Source organism: Eriocheir sinensis, chromosome 66 (genome assembly GCF_024679095.1).
Source record: "Eriocheir sinensis breed Jianghai 21 chromosome 66, ASM2467909v1, whole genome shotgun sequence".
Taxonomy (NCBI): Eukaryota; Metazoa; Arthropoda; class Malacostraca; order Decapoda; family Varunidae; genus Eriocheir; species Eriocheir sinensis.
The window spans coordinates 488661-510316 of NC_066574.1; the positions used below are offsets into that span (position 1 = coordinate 488661).

The 21656-nt window shown below is 40.1% G+C and overlaps 1 protein-coding gene across 1 annotated transcript; it reads left to right on the top strand.

Annotated features, from left to right (window-relative positions):
- The first annotated feature begins 7108 nt into the window (after positions 1-7108).
- On the top strand, positions 7109-18097 carry LOC126987666 (chromodomain-helicase-DNA-binding protein 4-like). Its single transcript, XM_050844793.1, has 4 exons — positions 7109-10112; positions 10380-10457; positions 10675-10878; positions 18065-18097. The coding sequence occupies exons 1-4, from the start codon at positions 8826-8828 to the stop codon at positions 18095-18097; spliced, it is 1602 nt and encodes a 533-aa protein (XP_050700750.1). The 5' UTR covers positions 7109-8825.
- The last annotated feature ends 3559 nt before the right edge of the window (positions 18098-21656 follow it).

Genomic DNA, 21656 nt, shown 5'->3' on the forward strand with positions numbered 1-21656 from the left:
GACTCAGGACTCCGTAGGAGTACCCAGGAGTGTTTCTAGGGGGGCACTAATTTTATACGGATTTTCGAATAGTACGGGGGTCCTGGGTCCCTAACCCCCGTACTATTTGAGGGACGACTGTATTTTAATTCTGCGGAATCTTTGAAAATGAGGTTTATTATAGATATAAACACGCACAGAATGTGTGGTGTTCTTACAGAGAGAGAGAGAGAGAGAGAGAGAGAGAGAGAGAGAGAGAGAGGGGTTGAAGGAGAGAGTGGTGGTGAATGAATGGGGAGGGAGGAGCACTGAGCATATTAAGGAAAACGAAGAAGAAAAGGAGGAGGAAACGTTTAAAGAATTGGAAAAAAAGATTAGGAGGGGAAGTAGGGGAGTTTGGTGCTCTCTGAGAGTAAAGCAGGATTCTCAGAGCAGGTAGGGATGGAATGTGTGTGTGTGCGTGTGTGTGTGTGAGTGAATAAAGGCGCGTACACACCAGGAATCTTTGTATGACAACAATGTATCCCAGATGTTTCCCAAGTGTTTCGGTAAACCACTGGGATACGTTTGAATACCCTCGGGTAATAATATTTCGTGTCCACACCTCAGGGTTGTTTTCAGGATGTTGGTGTGTGCAGAGACTGCTGCAATGGCCTCTGTGTTTTATTTATTATTGCACTCACTGGAGAGCAAGAAGAAGACAAGGAAACGCGTATGGTTACGGTCGTTTATAGAAAGTTGAGCATTACAGAATGACCTACTTTTGGCGGAGCCGAGAGTTAATGGAGCAGGGTTTAATTAATTAATAATTTTCTTGGAAGGTCGACCACAGATTTTGAAGAACTATTATGAATGGTGGCTCCCAAAATACCACGAATCGATACCAGGCACAGAAAAGCCATTCCAGCTTCCATCAGCCTGCAGCTATAATCTGACAGGCGAAGATCCTTTTACAAGCCTCATTAACACCTTCGAAATGTCAAAGCTGAGTTTCCATACAAACTTTCCTGGTGTGGGCGGTCCTGAGAAACAGCTGGGAAGTATTTGAGATTAAAATTTTGTTTTCCATCCTGGGTGGAAAACATGAGAAACTTTTGCAGGCTTGTGCGTACACGTATGCAGGTGTGGGTGTGTGGGTGTGGCTGTATATGTATATATGTATAAATGTGTGTGTGTGTGTATATATATAATATATATATATATATATATATATATATATATATATATATATATATATATATATATATATATATATATATATACACACACACACACACACACACACACCTATAATTAGCTAGATATTGAAGTATGTGAATGAATGATAATTATAATCCCAATCCCTTTTCCCCGTGAGTGAGGTGTGGGATGTCTTTATCCCCATACCCCTGCAGGAGGTCACTCCCAGTGGTCAGGGTGTGCCCCCCTCCCGTCTCTCTCTCTCTCTCTCTCTCTCTCTCTCTCTCTCTCTCTCTCTCTCTCTCTCTCTCTCTCTCTCTCTCTCTCTCTTTTTCTCACATCCATAAATATATAATGAAATTTGACTGGAATATAAAAACAGTTTATGCTTTACTATCAAGACTTTTGAAAATCACACACACACACACACACACACACACACACACACACACATGCATGCATGCAAGCAAGCATACGCACATGCGCACGTACGAAACAGTGGGCGCGGAAACTGTCGTACTTTTCGTATATGCGAAGCATGTCTTTCGTGAACCGAAAATTGTCCTATATTTTTCACTTTCGTATATCCGAATTTTCGTACATCGAGCTTTCGTATATCGGGGATTTCCTGTATATAAGCTTGGAGTAATCATTTTGAGCAAGTTTAGGACTTTAGTCTTGTTCAAGTGTAGTCATTGCCTCACCCTGTCTGGGTCCTCACTGCCAACTTCTCGAGCATTTAACGGTAGCAAGCTGTAACACACTCTCCATTTGTCTTCGAGCTAACCACTCACGAACCAACAAATGCTACGGTCGCTGAGCCAATCAGCGCCCAGGATACAGAACACAGTGCTCTGGTTGGTCACCTCCCATCCATCGACCAATAGTGTGCCGTGTACGATCACACGTGGGCAAACTAGCTCAAACGGAAGTGGCCATAGCTGCGTTTTACATACGTGCGAGTCTTTGTCTACTTATCTGCAGTGGGCTACGTATTTTATTTCAATTTAATATTATTTTAATATGTTCTTATTAATACTTTCTTAATTTTTCTAATATTGTTTACAATTTTTTAAGGCTAGAAAATGCTTCTTTTACTGCAAAGTAAAATAATAAATATATTAAAATACCTCTATACTGCAAAATTCCGCGATATAGCAAAAAATTCGCGATACGAAACTAAATATTTACAATTTTAAAATCCGCGATACAGCGAGACCGCGATAAGTGAACCGCGATATGGCGAGGGATTACTGTATTTCTCTCGGCAGTCCATGTATAGTGTTGCTGGTCCTTCTTGTCGCACGCCAGACTGCTTCTGACTGTGAGTCAGGACGCACGTACTCGATCTGCGCTCCCACTGCTATACAGGGTATACTATGATCCCAGGTGGACCTAGTGATACCATCCATGTTATATATTTTCATATGTTCCAGGCACCACATTTTTTGTTCTGTACAGGGTTCTGTGGTCCTGTGTAGTGAAGATCAAGTCTCCAACCTTATCATTTTCTAGGTTTTATTCAATATATGCCTCTATTGTATTTTTTAGAAATATTTTCGAAAGGCAACCAGTAATGTGGAAGTAATTTTATTTCTTTATTTACTACAATTGTACTTATTAGCTAATATAGTTATAATTACTCTGATGTCAGTCAAAATTATCTATTTTGTCATATCTGTATATGCATAGCTCATTAAAATTACTGATTGTATTTGATTCTATTATTTTTCTCAGCCGGTCCATATGGACCGGTCATACCTTTCACGTATCAAAATTACAGTGATACCAATCTAGGGTTAAACGTATCTGCATCTCAGTTCGCCCGTTCAAAAAGTTTCTCGTAGAAGCTGCTGGAGTTTTCATGGACTGGTTCGTGATTCTAGTGATAGTTTTACAGGACTCCTGCACCATAAACATGAATATCAGCCATGAAAATCCAGTTAATTTTCTCTGTTGCTTAAGAAAATAGTCATAATGGGAGCCCGACACATTTAAGAATAGGACCAGAGTACCTACAGGCAGTTTAATTTCATTTAATTTCTAGGGGACCCACAGAGGGGCACTCTTGGGTGGCATGATATGCGGGGGTTGTGCGGGGGATTCAAGGGGCCAGGACAGGATTAGGATATCGGTTAGGACAAGGAAAGGTATTGGGACATGGTGAAGGGCCAGGATTGGGGAGATAATGACTGATGATCCTATTCCTAAATGTGTCAAAAGTGGGACTATTAACTACAAGAGATGGGAGATGATTCCACTCTTGGATGCTACGGGGAAATAATGAATATCTGAATATACTACAGTAAAACCTCACCATTTGCGCACCATTAATTTGCGGCTATTGTCTCACCATTTGCGCACCATTAATTTGCGGCTATTGTCTCACCATTTGCGCAGGTGGTCTTGCCATTTGCGCACCTCGTCCCCCCACCACTGACTAAAGGTTGGTTCCCCCTAGTGCCATCTCCCACAATTTGAATTTCTACGTAGTATTGGTAAACATGGTGTTGGTGGTGGTGATGAAGGAGGTGGTGGTGACGAAGGTGATGGTGATGATAAAAGTGGTGGTAGTGGAGATGAAGGTGGTGGGGGTTATGAATGTGGTTGTGGTGATGAAGGTGATGGTGGTGGTGATCAAGGTTGTGGTGGTGATGAAAGAAGTGTTGGTGGTGAAGGTGGTGGTGGTGGTGGTGATTAACATGGTGGTGGTGACAAAGATGGTGGTGGTGATGAAGGTGATGGTGGTGGTGATAATAGTAGTAGTGATGATGAAACTGGCCTTTCACAGCTTGGGAAGTAAACATTGGCAATGTTAAGTGATGAGTTGTAGTGACGAGTTAGAGGGGATTGTCCTAACATATGTAATGCATTTCTATAACAGTAAAGGAACAGGAAATGGTAATTGTTTTTAATTATTTATGAGCCTTGCGTTTCATTGTATTGTGAGTAGTAAATTGCTTTTAAGCATAGTTATATTTAACTTCTTTTTTGTTTTTTTTTTTTTTTTTTGCTGGCGCTGGTCCCTAACCCCCCTATTTATTAACAATCCTATGGGGGAAATGGCTTCGATATACGAAAAATCGATAAACGAAAGGTTTTTTCAGTCCCTAACCCTTTCGTATATAGGGGATTTCCTGTAGTTTCATGTAACTCTTTGCAGTACTGGAATAAACACGTGGAGAGCTACTGAACCGAACAGCTGATACGCTCTTCTTCTTCTTGTGACCACACCTTACCAACCACACGAGTAACCGACATGTTGGTGACTGAGTTTCTGACTAGAATTTCGATGAGTTTCCCGTGAAATGTAGCCGACTTTGAATCTCTGGAGAAACTAGTGGTTGGGTGACCTTGTTCACACGGGCTGAGGTATTAACCCGTAAGAGGTCAGCATTGATTTACCTACCTTATACTCGTCCAAGTCACTAAAAATGCAATTTTCTTTTTTTATCTCATATAACTCAAAATGGTTACAAAAATATAAAAAAAAAGTTAAAGTTCGAAATTGCCATTTTTAAATGTCCTGCTGGGGCTTTAAATTTGGCTCCCTCAGTGATGCTGCTAGACGTACGATTTTGGAGCGAGGCTACATTTTTTATTTATTTATTTATTTTTTTTGCATCGTTTTATCTATTTTTTTTCATCTACGAAATATATGTGTATAATGGATACTTATTCATAAAGAAAAACACATGTTTTCATACAAAAATTATTCAATATGCAAAATTAGAGCACTTTTTCACAATGTTTAATTTACAAGTTTTTTTCACTTATACGCGATATTTTATGGAGTGGCCACCAGATGTCTCACGCAACTGGACTCACACGGCGCCGCGGCCACACAGCTGAGCTCAGTTCTTCCCGCGCGCCACTCCAACAACAATACAGTACCCACACTGCCACGCTACTCAACAATAGGGGTGGGCAGGTACCAGTACCAGTACCGGTACTAATGGTACCAGCAATACAGTACGGTACCGGTACCAGACTGCTCGGTACCGGTACCAATACTAGCCAGTCGCTCATGGTGTCCCTCATTTCTTCCTCACACGAGTGTGTGTGAGAGTGAGTGAGTGAGTGTATATCTCTGTGATTTTGATATTCTCTCTCTCTCTCTCTCTCTCTCTCTCTCTCTCTCTCTCTCTCTCTCTCTCTCTCTCTCTCTCTCTCTCTCTCTCCACTGAATGATGTGAATATTTATTTTTTGATAGAAACCTACCTTTTGTTTGATTTAAATTGTTTTTGATTTTCGCGACCTCTTCAAGGACACAATACTCGCGTAAATCGAGAGTTACCTGTATACGTGATTGACCACAGATAGTAACCACGGGTTTCAGGTACATGTACGTGGTTGACCTCTTACGGGTTAATGCTAAAAAATTATATTTAAAATCATTCCATTGATTAACACAATATTTATCTGAAAGATTTTAATGTGTCACTCATCACTCTGATCACAATTTCCATTGCAAGTCAGTTGTTTCTGAGGTTTTAATAAGTAAATGGAGATTGGTTACTATTTTTATAACAGCAGGATAGTATCTGATGGGTTAAGGTGGAGTTCTGTTAGTTTGAGAATGTGGTGTTGGTGGTGCTTGGGGTGGTGTCCATGGGGGAGAGATGCTGGCATGTTGGTGGTTCTCTGCATGGTGATTTACTAGAACTAGATTATTCCCTAACATGTCTTTGTGAGGGATTTGGGTCTGATTTATGGATATGTCTCTGGACCCCTGAAAGAGTCTAATTTAAAAGCATTTCAGTAATGTCACTGACAAGCCAAACGGAAGCATACAACACAGCGTTAGTGCTGAAAATGAATTACAGCCCTGCTGCCAGACGACAGGCACCACCGCCCGGGAAAAAATGCCATGTACATCACTTCAGATTCAAGTACAGAGTGCACACTATCGTAAGTAGGAAGATGGAGGAATTTGACGATTTGTTCCTAGAGGATGACTACAGAATACAGATCACCTGTGCTTAATCCTTTGTATATGCCCCTCATCCAGCAGCAGATGCTTTCTCTGTGGAAAGAGTTATGTTTACAGTTTGCATGTATGAGTTCTGAGCCAACTTTAATTTTCTCCTTGTTTTAGATTGATGTCATCTATAATATTGCAAAAATATATATTTCCTCACCTGCACATGATGATTATGTTAAGAGATGATGCAAGAAATGCACCAGCATACAAAAAAAATAGCATTTCTCCGGGATTAAAGTCACAGCTACGAAATAGTTGGACAACGCTGCCTAAAGGCCAAAAAGATGCGAAATGCAATCAGAAAATGCAGCATCTTCCATTCTTTCCCTTGCCTTATGTCATTTTCAGTTTTTCTTAATGTGATATGACAAGAAATTTTTTTTTTCTTTATTCAACACCAACTTTCTGGGTCTCAAAGAGCATTATATTCTATATTTCATTCTTCAAAAATGGCACTGCTATGGTGCTGTGGCTACTACTCGCTGATTGGCCAATGAAAAGTGCTTGCCTTTTGGGCAAACATATCACTGAGCACTTTTGGTCTCATTTGCTTTTGTATGCATCCGTCTGACTTGTCGGTGACACTACTGAAAACACCTTATCCAATACCTGGAGTATAGAAGTGTGATTTATAGATAGTTTACTGTATTCATTTATATATATATATATATATATATATATATATATATATATATATATATATATATATATATATATATATATATATATATATAAACTAGTCAGCACAGATGGTTTGAGGCTCAGTAAGTGCAACATGCTGAAAATTTTATAATTTTGCGTGATTGATAACTTTGGGATGGACTGAATATGGGAAGAATGATGAGAAAGAAATGGATATGAGAACTTTATTATTACCTTCAGTATATTGCTGTATGTAGACTTATGTTGAAAGCTGACTGGCATATATATTCTCTAATTCTATTACAATTTCTTTTTCAGACAGAGGCACTTCATGATACCCTCAACAGGAATAAAACAGCATACAACCAGGTTATTGAGCGGTACATTTCCCTGGCACACGGACTTCCTCCTCCACTAGATGAATGTCCCTACCTGTCCCCACACAACAGCAAAAACAAACCAAGTTCATCTCCCTTATACCCCCAGAAGAACCTTTCCAGGACAGGTGCAACCATAAAAACCAGCACTGTCTCCCCAGCCATCTCATTAAGGCAAGATTCATCTTATGTTGAGGATGACCTTGTTAGAGAGGTGGAGGAATCACTGCAGAGGAGGAAACAACAGCTTGGGTTAAGTGATGACTTTATATGTGAGGAGATAGATGATGAGGTTGATGAGGATGACCCCACTTGGGATGGCTCTCATTACCATGCCAGGGTGAAATTACCCAGCAGATTGCATAAAAAAAGAAAACTTTCTGATAATCTTATTACAAACACAGTGGGGTCATCTGATGAAAACAAGTCTCGAAAGGAAGCAAAAGCACCTGTGGATGAAGTAAGCCTTTCCCAAAACAAAACTGCTGATTTGAGGCAGCTTTCTGTGCAGGACAGGCTTTCAGATGTGAGCAACTTACCAAGAAGAAGAGGTAGACCTCCCAAAAGAAAGTCAGTCCTGGAGGTGAATGATGAGGGTAATATATCAAAGAAAAGATGTAGATTGCCCAAACAAAAGTCAGTGCAGAAGGTGAGCGATGAGGGTGATATATCAAGGAAGAGAGGTAGACAGCCCAAAGCAAAAGTGGCGGCAGAGAGTCAAAAAAATCCGAAGCAGAACAACCCAAGGAACGAACCCAAACGGAGAGGCAGGCCACTCAAGAAGAATACAACATTGAGTGTGAACCCCACCCAGGACAAGATTTCAAACAAAAGGTCACCTGATGAAAACAATGAGCCCAAACGGAGAGGGAGGCCATCCAAGAAGAATATAACATTGAGAGTGAACCCCACCCAGGACATAACTTCAAACAAAAGGTCACCTGATGAAAACAATGAGCCCAAACGGAGAGGGAGGCCACTCAAGAAGAATACAACATTGAGTCTGAACCCCACCCAGGACAAGATTTCAAACAAAAGGTCACCTGATGAAAACAATGAACCCAAACGGAGAGGCAGGCCACTCAAGAAGAATACAACATTGAGTGTGAACCCCACCGAGGACAAAACTTCAAACACAAGGTCACCAGATGAAAACAAAGAACCCAAACGGAGAGGCAGGCCACTCAAGAAAAATACTACATTGAGTGTGAACCCCACCAAGGACAAAACTTCAAACACAAGGTCACCAGATGAAAACAAAGAACCCAAACGGAGAGGCAGGCCACTCAAGAAGAATACAACATTGAGTGTGAACCCCACCAAGGACAAAACTTCAAACACAAGGTCAGGTGATGAAAACAATGTGCCACAAAAGAGAGGCAGACCATTGAAACAGAAAGCAACAGGGATTCTTAAGATCCACACTCAAGACTGTAGTGTAGTGCTGAGAAGGCTTGGTGGGGGCAGGGAGGCCATCCAGTCTATAAATAAAACAAATGAAACCAGGATAGTGTGCAGTATTAGAGGTGCAGAAGAGGAGGAGCAAAGACCTGAAGACAGCAGTGATGGTATTGTGAAGCTGGTGCAGGAGGCAGTGGGAGGGACTGCTGGTATTCTGCATAGGGTTGAATATGGGAAGTATATAATCTGCCTCCTTGACACCATGGACACGATGCTTATCATGGTAAATCAAAACTCGCCCAGGGAAACTAGTTCTGGCAAGGAAACAGAAGCAACTACAGGAAAGACTTCCAAAAAAGAGAAGAAAAAAGCCCAAGGAAGAGAACAGAGAACAAGAACTCATACTGGCAGCAACATGGAAGCAAACACACAAGTAGAACAAACTGTCAACAAAATTACTAACATAGAGAGAAGAAAAAAGGTTGATCAAACAGCTAAAAAAACTAACAACAAAGAAAAACAGAAAAAAAACATAGAAAAACAGCAGACAGTGGATAAGAAAGCAAGGAGTAGCACAAGAACTGAATCCTCACTCCATCATAAGGCGATGCAACAGTCTGAGTCAACTGTTGAACATCCTACAGTGAAAAAGATGGGACAGAATAACAGCCGAAAAAGGGAGCACAGCTCAAACGCAGTCAAGTCACCGAAGAGACAAAGGAATGAGTCAAGCGTGCCCGCCAAGGCTTCTGTTGCAACACACCTGGCCATAGATGCCATGTTGTCACCTGGGCAGAATAGCGGCATTGTTCCCAGCAGTGAAGGCAATGTGCTGAAGAGATTACATGTTGATCCAGATGCAGGAACAGATAAAGTTACAGGTCAGTTTATGCGGCATGAACCTCCAAACACCGGTGAATCACCAAGTAAGCCAAAAAAAGCACGTGACCTAGAAGTCTCTGACAGAAGTCTTTCTTCCGATGGGTCAGAGTCAGAGTCACAGGATGAAGACGGATCGCTTACTGATAGTGATGAAGATGACATGATTTCAGAATTTAGTGCAACCCAGAAAAAGAAGAGCTCCCTCCATCGGACACGAGAAAGGCTGAAAAGAAGGAATTACAGACCAAAGCACAGAGAGTCAGTGAGCAAAGTTATATTCGATAGTGACGATGACATCCTTATTATGGAACCGCTCAAGCCTGTGCCCATGTCAGAAGACAAGAAAGACAACACAAATTCTGTAAAACATGGATCACCATATGTTTCCCTGAATACCCAAAGAACCATTAGGAGAACTGCAGGTGGACACCAGCGAAGCCTGACCACTAGCAGTTCCTACATCCAAGGCCTCATCAATAACTCCATCATGAAGAATGTTCCAGAGATAATGACTTCGGCTTCAACCAGGGTACCAGTGGACGGTCAAACGGAGGAGGAACCTGACCCTGAGGACATGTGGGATCTCCTGCCAGCCCTCCCCCAGCGGTCCTCCAGCTCCCTTGCCGCAAAGGCTGCCAAGACCAGCCTGCAAGAATCTGGCATAACGGTGGGTGTTCTGTGATCAACTTTATTTCCATCATTGTGAAAGTTTTTTTAATGTTTTGCTCCTCCACTTCCTTCTTCCAGTTGTAACTATTTGAATTAGCATCATTTCCCAGCATGAAGAGCCTGACTATTAAACCACTAATCATTACTAAGCAGCATATACCTCATTTTGTTTCCTCCAGTTTTCTGTCTTTTCTGTCATTCATTACTTATTAATTCATTTACCTCTCTATTCCTTCTTTCATTCGTTCATTCATTCATCCCACAGGAGACTGCAGCCACTGCTCCAGAGAGGCCAACAACTGTCACCAGCACCAACATTAGTGGTGCAGTCATCACATCAAAGGTATACTATATACTTTTCTTGATAAAAAAAAAAGAGTAAAATATCAATTGATTAATAGATTTACGTATATTTCAAATGTTCACGAATGTATAATTTATATAAGTTGATGTATTCATTCACTTATTTACTATTTTATATTCCTATTTGAGTGATATATGGCGGTCAGTTGTATTTAAGGAGATTGGTAGTAATGTAAGACTTTCAACATTTTTGGCAGGCCTCCAAGGTAATGAGGAGCTTTTGGATAGAAAGTGAAGAAGAGGAAGAGGATAAAGACACAGAAGACACAGAGTCACTCTTCATGCCCACACTCCCCGTGGCCTCACAGCTGATCCAAGAGAGCACCGTGCTTTCCAACTACAGCTCCCATGGCCCCGAGCACTGGATGTCAGTAGCTAGAGCTATGCAGAAGCGAAAAAAGGTAATAGAATAAGTGTGTATGTAGTGAAGGCAAAAGAATGTAATTTAATATTTTTTATAACAAAGGAGGCAGACCGTGGCTGGACAGTTTGTCTACAGACAGTGTGCCTACTGAACATTATACATATGGACAATGTGCCTAATGGATATTTCTCAATGCTAAAAACAACTTTCTTTATTTATATAATATATATATATATATATATATATATATATATATATATATATATATATATATATATATATATATATATATATATATATATATATATATATATATATATATATATATATATATATATATATATATAGATATATATATATATATATATATATATATATATATATATATATATATATATATATATATATATATATATATATATACAGGGGGGTCGCCTGATATGCGAACTTGGGATATCTTGAACCACCTCATATGCGACTCCTTCTTCCTCCCTCCCCCCTTTGGGGGTGGAGCACGGGAGCGGTGACTTGACTCCGGGTAAGAGAAGTTTTTTTCATTCATTTCATGTTCCCGACTTCGCTAACATCCATTTCCTACCAAATAATGAACTTGCTGTTACTCACTTCGAAGGAAGGGAAATAAACAATGGCGCAATCTGGCAACTCTACTCTGTGAGACGGCTCCACGTGTTCTCCTCATCAGTACGTCTAAAGCAGCCATTGCTCTCACAAGCTGTGTCTGTGTTGTGTGCAAGCTAGCCTGTGGGCTATAGTTGCTGTTGTTGTTATTATGGCCTCCAAAGAACTCGAAAAAGCAGTTTATTACATTGGAAACTAAGTTAAAAAATGTGGCTGACCGCCCATATACCATTATTTACATATATTTAATATATATATATATATATATATATATATATATATATATATATATATATATATATATATATATATATATATATATATATATATATATATATATATATATATATATATATATATATATATATATATATATATATATATATATATATATATATATATATATATATATATATATATATATATATATATATATATATATATATATATATATATATATATATATATATATATATATATATATATATATATATATATATATATATATATATATATATATATATATATATATATATATATATATATATATATATATATATATATATATATATATATATATATATATATATAATATAAATTTCAATCCAAAGCTGGATGTTGCGCCTACGTGCGCAACGACATCACTTGCTCTCGTGCCCACGACCTTGACTCTTCTGAATTTTCCACCATCTGGCTAAGACTTCACTGTCATGCTATTACTAAATACATCTGTGCTGTTTATCTCTCACCTAACTCTACCAACTATGTAAAATTCTTTGACTATTTGAACTCTAAAGTGGAGCACATCTTGACCCACTCTCCCTTCGCTGAAATCTCCATCCTAGGAGATTTCAATGTTCACCACCTGCTTTGGCTTTCATCCGCTTTCACTGACCATCCTGGTGAACAAGCCTACAACTTTGCTATCCTCAACGACCTTGAGCAGTTGGTCCAGCACCCTACACGTATTCCCGACCGTCTTGGAGATCGGCCCAACATTCTAGACCTCTTCCTTACCTCAAACCCTTCTGCTTATTCTGTCAAACTGTTCTCTCCGTTGGGCTCCTCCGATCACAATCTTATTTCTGCATCTTGTCCTATCGCTCCTGTACACCCTCTGGACCCACCGAAGAGGCGATGCTTCTGGCATTTTGCTTCAGCTCGGTGGGACCACCTGAGGATGTACTTTTCCGATTTCCCGTGGAATGATTATTGCTTCCAGGATAGAGACCCCTCTGTGTGTGCTCAGCGCATCACAGAGGTGATTGTCTCTGGAATGGAGGCATACATACCTCGTTATTACTTTACTCCTCACGCTAAAAAGCCTTGGTTTAATCACGCTTGTTCTCGTGCTGTCAATGATAGAGAGGTAGCTCACAAAAGGTACCAGAGCCTTCAAACTAATGCTAATTATGAACTTTACATTTCTGCCCGAAATCGTGCCAAATCTATTCTCCGACTAACCAAAAATTCTTTCATTAATAGAAAATGTCAAAACCTTGCTTTCTCTAACTCTTCCCGTGACTTCTGGCATCTAGCCATAAACATCTCCTCCAACTTCACTTCTTCATCTTTCCCTCCACTCCTCAGTCTTGACGGCAACACTGCCGTCTCATCTATCTCTAAGGCTGAACTCTTCTCTCAAACTTTTTCTAAGAACTCCACTCTGGACGATTCTGGGCATATTCCTGCTACTCATCCCCCTCTGACTCCTTTATGCCTGTTATAAAGATTCTTCAAAATGATGTTTTCTATGCCCTCTCTGGCCTCAATCCTCAGAAGGCTTATGGACCTGATGGAGTGCCTCCTATTGTCCTTAAAAACTGTGCCTCCGTGCTGTCACCCTGCCTGGTCAAACTCTTTCGCCTCTGCCTGTCAACATCTACCTTTCCTTCTTGCTGGAAGTATGCCTTCATACAGCCTGTACCTAAGAAGGGTGACCGCTCCAATCCCTCAAACTACCGTCCTATAGCTTTACTTTCTTGTCTATCTAAAGCTTTTGAATCAATCCTTAACCGGAAGATTCAAAAGCACCTTTCCACTTCAGACCTTCTATCTGATCGCCAGTATGGGTTCCGCAAGGGGCATTCTACTGGTGATCTCCTAGCCTTCTTAACTGACTCTTGGTCATCCTCTCTTAGCCGTTTCGGTGAAACTTTTGCTATTGCGCTGGACATATCAAAAGCTTTTGATAGGGTCTGGCACAAATCTTTGCTTTCTAAACTACCCTCCTACAGTTTCTATCCTTCTCTCTGTACCTTTATCTCCAGTTTCCTTTCTGACCGTTCTATTTCTGCCGTGGTAGACGGTCACTGTTCTTCCCCTAAATCTATTAACAGTGGTGTCCCACAGGGTTCTGTCCTATCTCCCACTCTTTTTCTGTTGTTCATTGATGATCTTCTTTCCAAAACGAGCTGTCATATCCATTCCTATGCCGATGATTCCACTCTGCATTACTCAACTTCTTTTAACCTCTTCAGTACCATGACGCAGTATATGAGTCATTTCATCTCTCGAACCATATCCTAGAGACGCTGTATGTGCGTCATGGTCATTGGACTATTCTACGTAGTCTGTAAAACCAGGATATGGCATGGAGGTTATGTTTTGTCTGCTTGTATTGAAGGGGTTAATAGAAGACCCACCCTTCAGGAACTTAACGACTCAAGGCTGGAGGCTGCAGAACGCTTAGCCTCAGACCTTACTATTATTTCCGATTGGGGCAAGAAGAACCTGGTGTCCTTCAACGCCTCAAAAACACAGTTTCTCCACCTATCCACTCGACACAATCTTCCAAACAACTATCCCCTATTCTTTGACAACACCCAGCTATCACCTTCCTCAACACTAAACATCCTCGGTCTATCCTTAACTCAAAATCTCAACTGGAAACTTCATATCTCATCTCTTACTAAATCAGCTTCCTCGAGGCTGGGCGTTCTGTACCGTCTCCGCCAGTTCTTCTCCCCTGCACAGTTGCTGTCCATATACAGGGGCCTTGTCCGCCTCGTATGGAGTATGCATCTCGTGGGGGGCTCCACCACACAGCTCTTCTGGACAGAGTGGAGGCTAAGGCTCTTCGTCTCATCAGCTCTCCTCCTCATACTGATAGTCTTCTACCTCTTAAATTCTGCCGCAATGTTGCCTCTCTTTCTATCTTCTATCGATATTTCCACGCTGACTGCTCTTCTGAACTTGCTAACTGCATGCCTCCCCCCCTGGCCCCCGCTGCACTCGACTTTCTACTCATGCTCATCCCTATACTGTCCAAACAACTTTATTTATGAGTTAACCAGCATCTTCACTCTTTCATCCCTCACGCTGGTAAACTCTGGAACAATCTTCCTTCATCTGTATTTCCTCCTGCCTACGACTTGAACTCTTTCAAGAGGAGGTATCAGGACACCTCTCCTCCCGTATTTGATCTTCCTTTCGCCACCTCTTTGTTTCTTTTTCAGGAGCAGCGGGTAGCGGGCTTTTTTTTTATTATTGTTATCTTTTTCTGTGTGCCCTTGAGCTGCCTCCTTTGTTGTAATATATATATATATATATATATATATATATATATATATATATATATATATATATATATATATATATATATATATATATATATATATATATATATATATATATATATATATATATATATATATATATATATATATATATATATATATATATATATATATATATATATATATATATATATATTCTGAGTAACGGCAGGCATTATCTGCATTTTGATGTTGATCAGTCCGACCCCACGCTCACCACCTTATCCACTCGACCACTGCCAACACTCACTTTTTCACTCAGTATGTATGGGGAAAATAGAACTTGGTACTGGCTAGCCGCCATTTTATCCCACATACGCTCACACATGGGGAAAATTCTTTGTTTCCTGCCTATCACTCTCTTAATCCTCCTGATGACGTCCAGTTTCTGCTCTTTCGTCAGTGGGCAAATTTAATCTTGCCCGTGGGTTTCCCAGCAGGCTTGCAAGCCATTGTGTAGCACATGTGTGGTAAACGAGCCGACTCCTTGCTGTGTAGGGGCCGCTTTCACAGTAATTTTGTTTTTGACCGTTACCAATGGCGGCGATTGCTGCTATAGTATTTCCACATAAAACTGGCCGATGGGGTAGTGGCGGCTGCGGGGTTAGCCTAGCCCCGCACCTTGCCACTCACTCTCAACACCTCTCGCTTCCTCTGCAGCCACCACTACCCCATAGGACAGTTTCATGTTGAAAACTATAACGTCAGTCGCCGCCATTGGTAATGATCAAAACAAAGTGACTGAAAGCGGCCCCTAGATGTTGTATGCTCAGGTACCAGACGTAAAAAACTTGGCTCACTGTAATAAGTTTAATCTCGACCTGTAGATAACATTACATTTAGTATACATGATAAATCCCTACCATCATTACATCAGCACAAAATACCATCATCATATCGCTGCACCAAACACCCGCATAATCACCAGATGGTCACACAAATACCATCACTATCATCATAAGGGTCACAGAGGCATCAGTACTCTCACCATATGGTCACAAACACCAGTACTATCACCATATGGCCAGCTATTATCCATATAAACATTAACAATCGTTCACTTACAACAATGCCTCCTCTCTGGTACCAAGCAGAAATCCCGTGAATCGGCACAGACTTGCCTGGATTCGTCGGTCCCTCCCAACAGCTGTCTGGCAGCAACATTAACACCATCACTAAAACCAACATCCTATATAAATATCAAACATTACAAGGTACAGTTGCAATATGAAGTGATGTCGCCCCTTTCAAAATGTTTCGTACAGGAGCATTTGAAGGTAACTGAAGAGATGTGTATCTATTGTTTATGTTATAATGTTCCCTTTTATGATAATCTATAATACGTTGTGATGTAAAACACGGTAAAATAACATAGTAGTACCTTAATTACAATTATACATTCATTTGCTTTAAAAAATGCAACTGCGAATGTCATGTGTTCTCTTCCGTCCTGAACACAAAATTTAAATACTTTATCTCCCCTCGTGTGCGTGATTTAACAAAACATTTTTTATACTTTGTTCAGATTTAGGCGATATATATATATATATATATATATATATATATATATATATATATATATATATATATATATATATATATATATATATATACATATTCATATATATATATATATATATATATATATATATATATATATATATATATATATATATATATATATATATATATATATATATATATATATATATATATATATATATATCTATATATATTCTGGGTCATTCCATGAACTGTCTTCTGCAGTTATTAATACACACGCACAGTATGACACAAAGCAAATGGACAGTTAGTGGCATTACTTTGCATTTTATTGATTAAGAAACGATCAAATAATAAGGTTTCACATTAAATACCTTTTATTCACTATGATGGCTTCTTATCATAATCATGGGCACTGAAATATATAGTAACATTGCTCAGTAACGATGATGAATGAAGAATGCCTTCATAGGCAGGGTTGCCATAATTATCTGAACGATCAAAATTTTGAACGCCTATACGAACACTCGACCATAGCCTAATGTTTGGCAACACTGCGATTAGCCTACCCGCCCTCACCACCACCTCCATTTCAAAGCCATATTTTTTTATTTCCCCACCCTCCTTGATTATTCTATGGCACTTATAAGCTGTGGACATGTTCCACTGATCACCTCCAAGCATTAAAAGTCTACATGAAGCTTTTGTCATCGTTATATTGACCAAGAAAGGCAATGATGTTTGCGATCGGCAGCAAAGAGTGAGGAGCTTGGAGTTACAAAACACGACTATTCTAAAGCTATTTATTCTTATTTTTCCATCTCCGACTATCCCTCGGTAGTTATAGGCTGTGGGCATCTTCCCTTGATCACTATCATGCATTAAAAGTCCACGGAAAGCTTTTGTTATCATTATGGTGACCACGAAAGGCAAAGAGTGAGTCAGGGCTGAATAATAGGTATGGTGCGCGGGCGATGACGTCATCATCATACGAGAGTATAAATTAAATCAATTACACCATCCTTGTTTAGGATATCAACTAATTATGCATGTCCTATATAGTGTGCATATGTTAGACTTAGTGTTGTCAACAATGATCATGAAAAGATAATTTTACTTTCTGTTTGAGTAATATGTCGATATTTGGACTTCATTTGACTTGTTCCTTGCTGAACGAAAACACTTTGTGTCAAAATATTTCGACAACTCTTCGTAAGACATCATTGAATATTTCTTTTCTATTTTTTTTTTCTAGCTTCTAAAATACATTTAGTTAAGTTATGATGAAGATTCAGGAAAATAATGGTACTCTTGAAAATATATAACGATACTTGCGTGATCGAAAATAAACGTACACGGCGACATCACTTCATATCACGACTGTACATTGTAAAAGAGTAATCCAATCACAAATGATATGAATAGGCGAACCAGCTGTTACAAACTTAGTACCAGTGATATGAAGTTAACCCACATTTTCCCCAATTTGCATATATAATAATGACATACCTTATAAACACACAGAAGCTGCACTTCAGCACCATCAGAGTCACTTAATGCATGCACAGATGCATTCCACCTCCCTACGCTCTCAGAGCATCGAGTGGATGTGAGGCGCTGACCACCTAGCGACTGGCCACTGAGGCAGCACTGCCTGCCACCACAATTCCCAAAGCTTACACGTCACGGCGAGCATCGATAAGCGCATTCTCCATAGAATGCGTAATTTCCACAAATACATAATGCATATACAAATAAACACATAGTTATTGGCAAATTCCCACAAATACATAACACATACAAATACACACATTATTAGCAAGTACATCTAATAATACAGATCTGTACTCGCCGCGCCGCCGCCACATTCCACCCAAAAACCGCCCAGTCTCGCCCAACCATTTACTTTCCCTGCCAACCCAAAATCGACAAAAATAATATTTGGCATGCATATTAATGCAATAATTAGTGGTGACCACCCACTTTCAAAGATTCTCTCTCTCTCTCTCATTAGTTTTTTATACATCGTGTCTCTGATTTCTTCCCTTTTGGACTGGGCAGCAAGAAAGACAAAAGAAAGGAAAGGCTCTAGGAACACCAATTTAGATTTTTAAAAGCCAGTTTGCCAGCAGGCTGACATATGGAGAAGTGGCGCCTGCTGTAGACTTTCATAGGCTAGTTAGCCAGATCACTTTCTTTTTTTTGCCTGCCAGAATAGACAGTTGGGCCAGGTCCACTTTATATGAAAAAAGGAGCAAAGGAGGAGGAAAAGATTGACGGGAATAGATGTGGAGTGGTTGGGGAGCACGCCATGACTGTGACTTGGAATTTGAGTGAGGGCCACGGCAGCCGACTGTGAACATTCTTCTTGTTTACATCTATAAATTTTGGCTATATATGATCATTCTGATAGTGAGGATAATTTGTAACTTACTGAATACAAAAATATGCAGAGAGAGAAAGAGTGAGCGAGAGAGAGAGAGAGAGAGAGAGAGAGAGAGAGAGAGAGAGAGAGAGAGACGGGATAGAAATCCTCCCAAAACCAACTCAACTGCCACCATGAGATTTTCCCTCTTGAAAAAAAATCCAACCTGGCAACTCTGCGCTCATTTGGCAGGGCAGACCACGAACTGCATCATAGATGGTTTTACCCGTGTGATCTGAACATACGGTTCTGAAACAATACTACATAGGAACTGCCATAGACTCCAGAATCCGCGATATGCCATATATATATATATATATATATATATATATATATATATATATATATATATATATATATATATATATATATATATATATATATAGTCAGCACAGAGTTGGGTGTTCACTGGCGACACTTAGGTCTAAGGCTGTGTGCCAGCCTCCTATCGACATGTTGGTGTGAAGCAACTTTTGTAAAACTCTTTCATGTACATTCCAAAGTTCCTGCGGAAATACGGGCTGTCTTCTTTGTCCTCGCTGCACATTTCCAATCCACATATCCTCGATATAGGTTAGAAAGTCTCCCGAAATTTTGTCCATTTCCTCATCCAGTGCAGACATAAATCGTTCATATATGTGGCTAACATCTTGTTAAGGAACGAATGCAAGTGTTTGAAGTGATTTAATCATGTTCATTTACGGGACACTGAGCATACCAGCTGGCAAGTCCTTTGGCTTTAATTCTTCACCACACACATTGCCCAAAGTGAAACAGACAACTACTGATTTGACTCTGGAAAGTATCTTGATAGAATTTAATGCTGCTCTTTCAGAGTCAAGCATCAGGGATGCTGGGTTTAAAATTCTTTCGTTCTCAAGAAAAGTCCATATTGCATCGTAGGCTCCTTTGTTCTTATGCTTTGTGACACAGAACACCAATGGTACTGTTCTTGATTGAGTTAGCATGGCATGAATAGTGTATAGAGTGTTTAGTGTAGCATTTTGGGGAGGTGGTGGCTGAGTGGGTAGAGTGACGGTGCTGTGTTTAGGACGACGCGAGTTCGATCCACGCCTGGAGACACCAAGGTGGGATTTTTCAACCGCTGCCGAGTGGCCTAAAGCTGGCGTCACACAGGGCAAATTTTGCTCAACATGTTGGTCGTTTTTGTTGGCTGTTGGGCAAAATGAACAATCAACAAGATCTGGTGGGTCGAGAAGATTGGACAACAGATGTGATGTCAGACTGGTCGGGAGGAAACGGGGTCAAATGACATTTGTGCTATAAGTTGTAAATGTAGATTGAAAATCAATCATTGTACATATTTACTCTAATTGTAAATGGTAAAACTCCAAAAACCGACATACATGTGCAAGTATGTGTTTGTGATTTATTTGACCACTGTGTAAAGTTATTTATAACACTCAACTGACTGTATGGTGGGTCACTGCCGCCCGACCCCGCTACTTAACTTTTTAATCCACTACCTGCTACTTAAATTTTGAGTAATTCTGAAATGTATTGGGCTACTTCATGTTGAAATCCGTTACTTTTTGATGTGTACTACTTATCGTCAAAAGAATCTGGCAACCCCGGTCCCGGCCCCCGCCCTGGGGTGGAGTCTGTGCCTGGCGCGAGTTATAAACAAAGTTTAACAAACTAGCCATGGACGCCCCCAATGCCTCTTCTGGCATTCCTGCAGTCATAGCACATTCTTCATTATGTGCAATGCAGCAGTACAATCTTCTAAATCCTCAATATCTTTCCAATTCATGGTAAAGTGGCTGGAGATGATGCTGGTGTGGTGTTTGTTGTTGTTGGAGCGTGGTGTCAACACAATAGTGTTCAGGGAAGCAGTGTGATGCACAACATTGTTGGTTGGCGATTATCACCAACAAAAACGAGCAATATGTTGGCAGAAATTTGCCCTGTGTGACGCCAGCTTAAGACTACCCACATGCTGTCCAGAAGACCACCCATCAACTCGGACTCTAGATTTTAGGATTAAAGATGAGCTCCGGGGGCAGCATGAGCCAGTGCAAGATGGCGCCACTTTAAACACTTGCCTGCGCCACAACGGGCTGGGCCATACTACCAGGCCCCTCCAAACAAACCTGCAGGCGCCATAGTTGAAGATGTAAAAAAAAAAAAAAAAAAAAAAATAAATAGATAAATAATTTCCAAATGTCCGTTAGCCATAATGAACGGTAGCCATGGTGCCCGTAGGCATAATGTCCGTAGTCAAACTGTCTGTAGGCACATTGTCCATAGACAAACTGTCTGTGGGCACACTTCTAGTACCCATAAAACAACAGAAGAATATTCAAAAGAGAAATTGATTAGACAGGTCTTAATACTCCCTCTTGAAAGTAAGTCATAGGAAGAAGGGAATGCAGTTGAAGGAAGACTGAAATTGAGTTTACCAGAGATAGGGATGAAATACTAGTTGAAATTTTATTAATTCCTGCATTAGAAAGTTTGACATCATAGGACTGAGACCCAAGGGTATGAAGTCCTGTGCTGGTAGTCTTCAGGAGGCATACAGCTAACAAGTCCAATGGATCAGTTAACTTGAAAATAGCAGTAAAAGATTTAGAGAAATTAGACAGCCAGTTAGAGAAAGGGAGTTGATTAGGCAAAATACTTTTGACTGCTGTGTTCAATAGCTCTGTCTGAATGGAGTCCGATCAG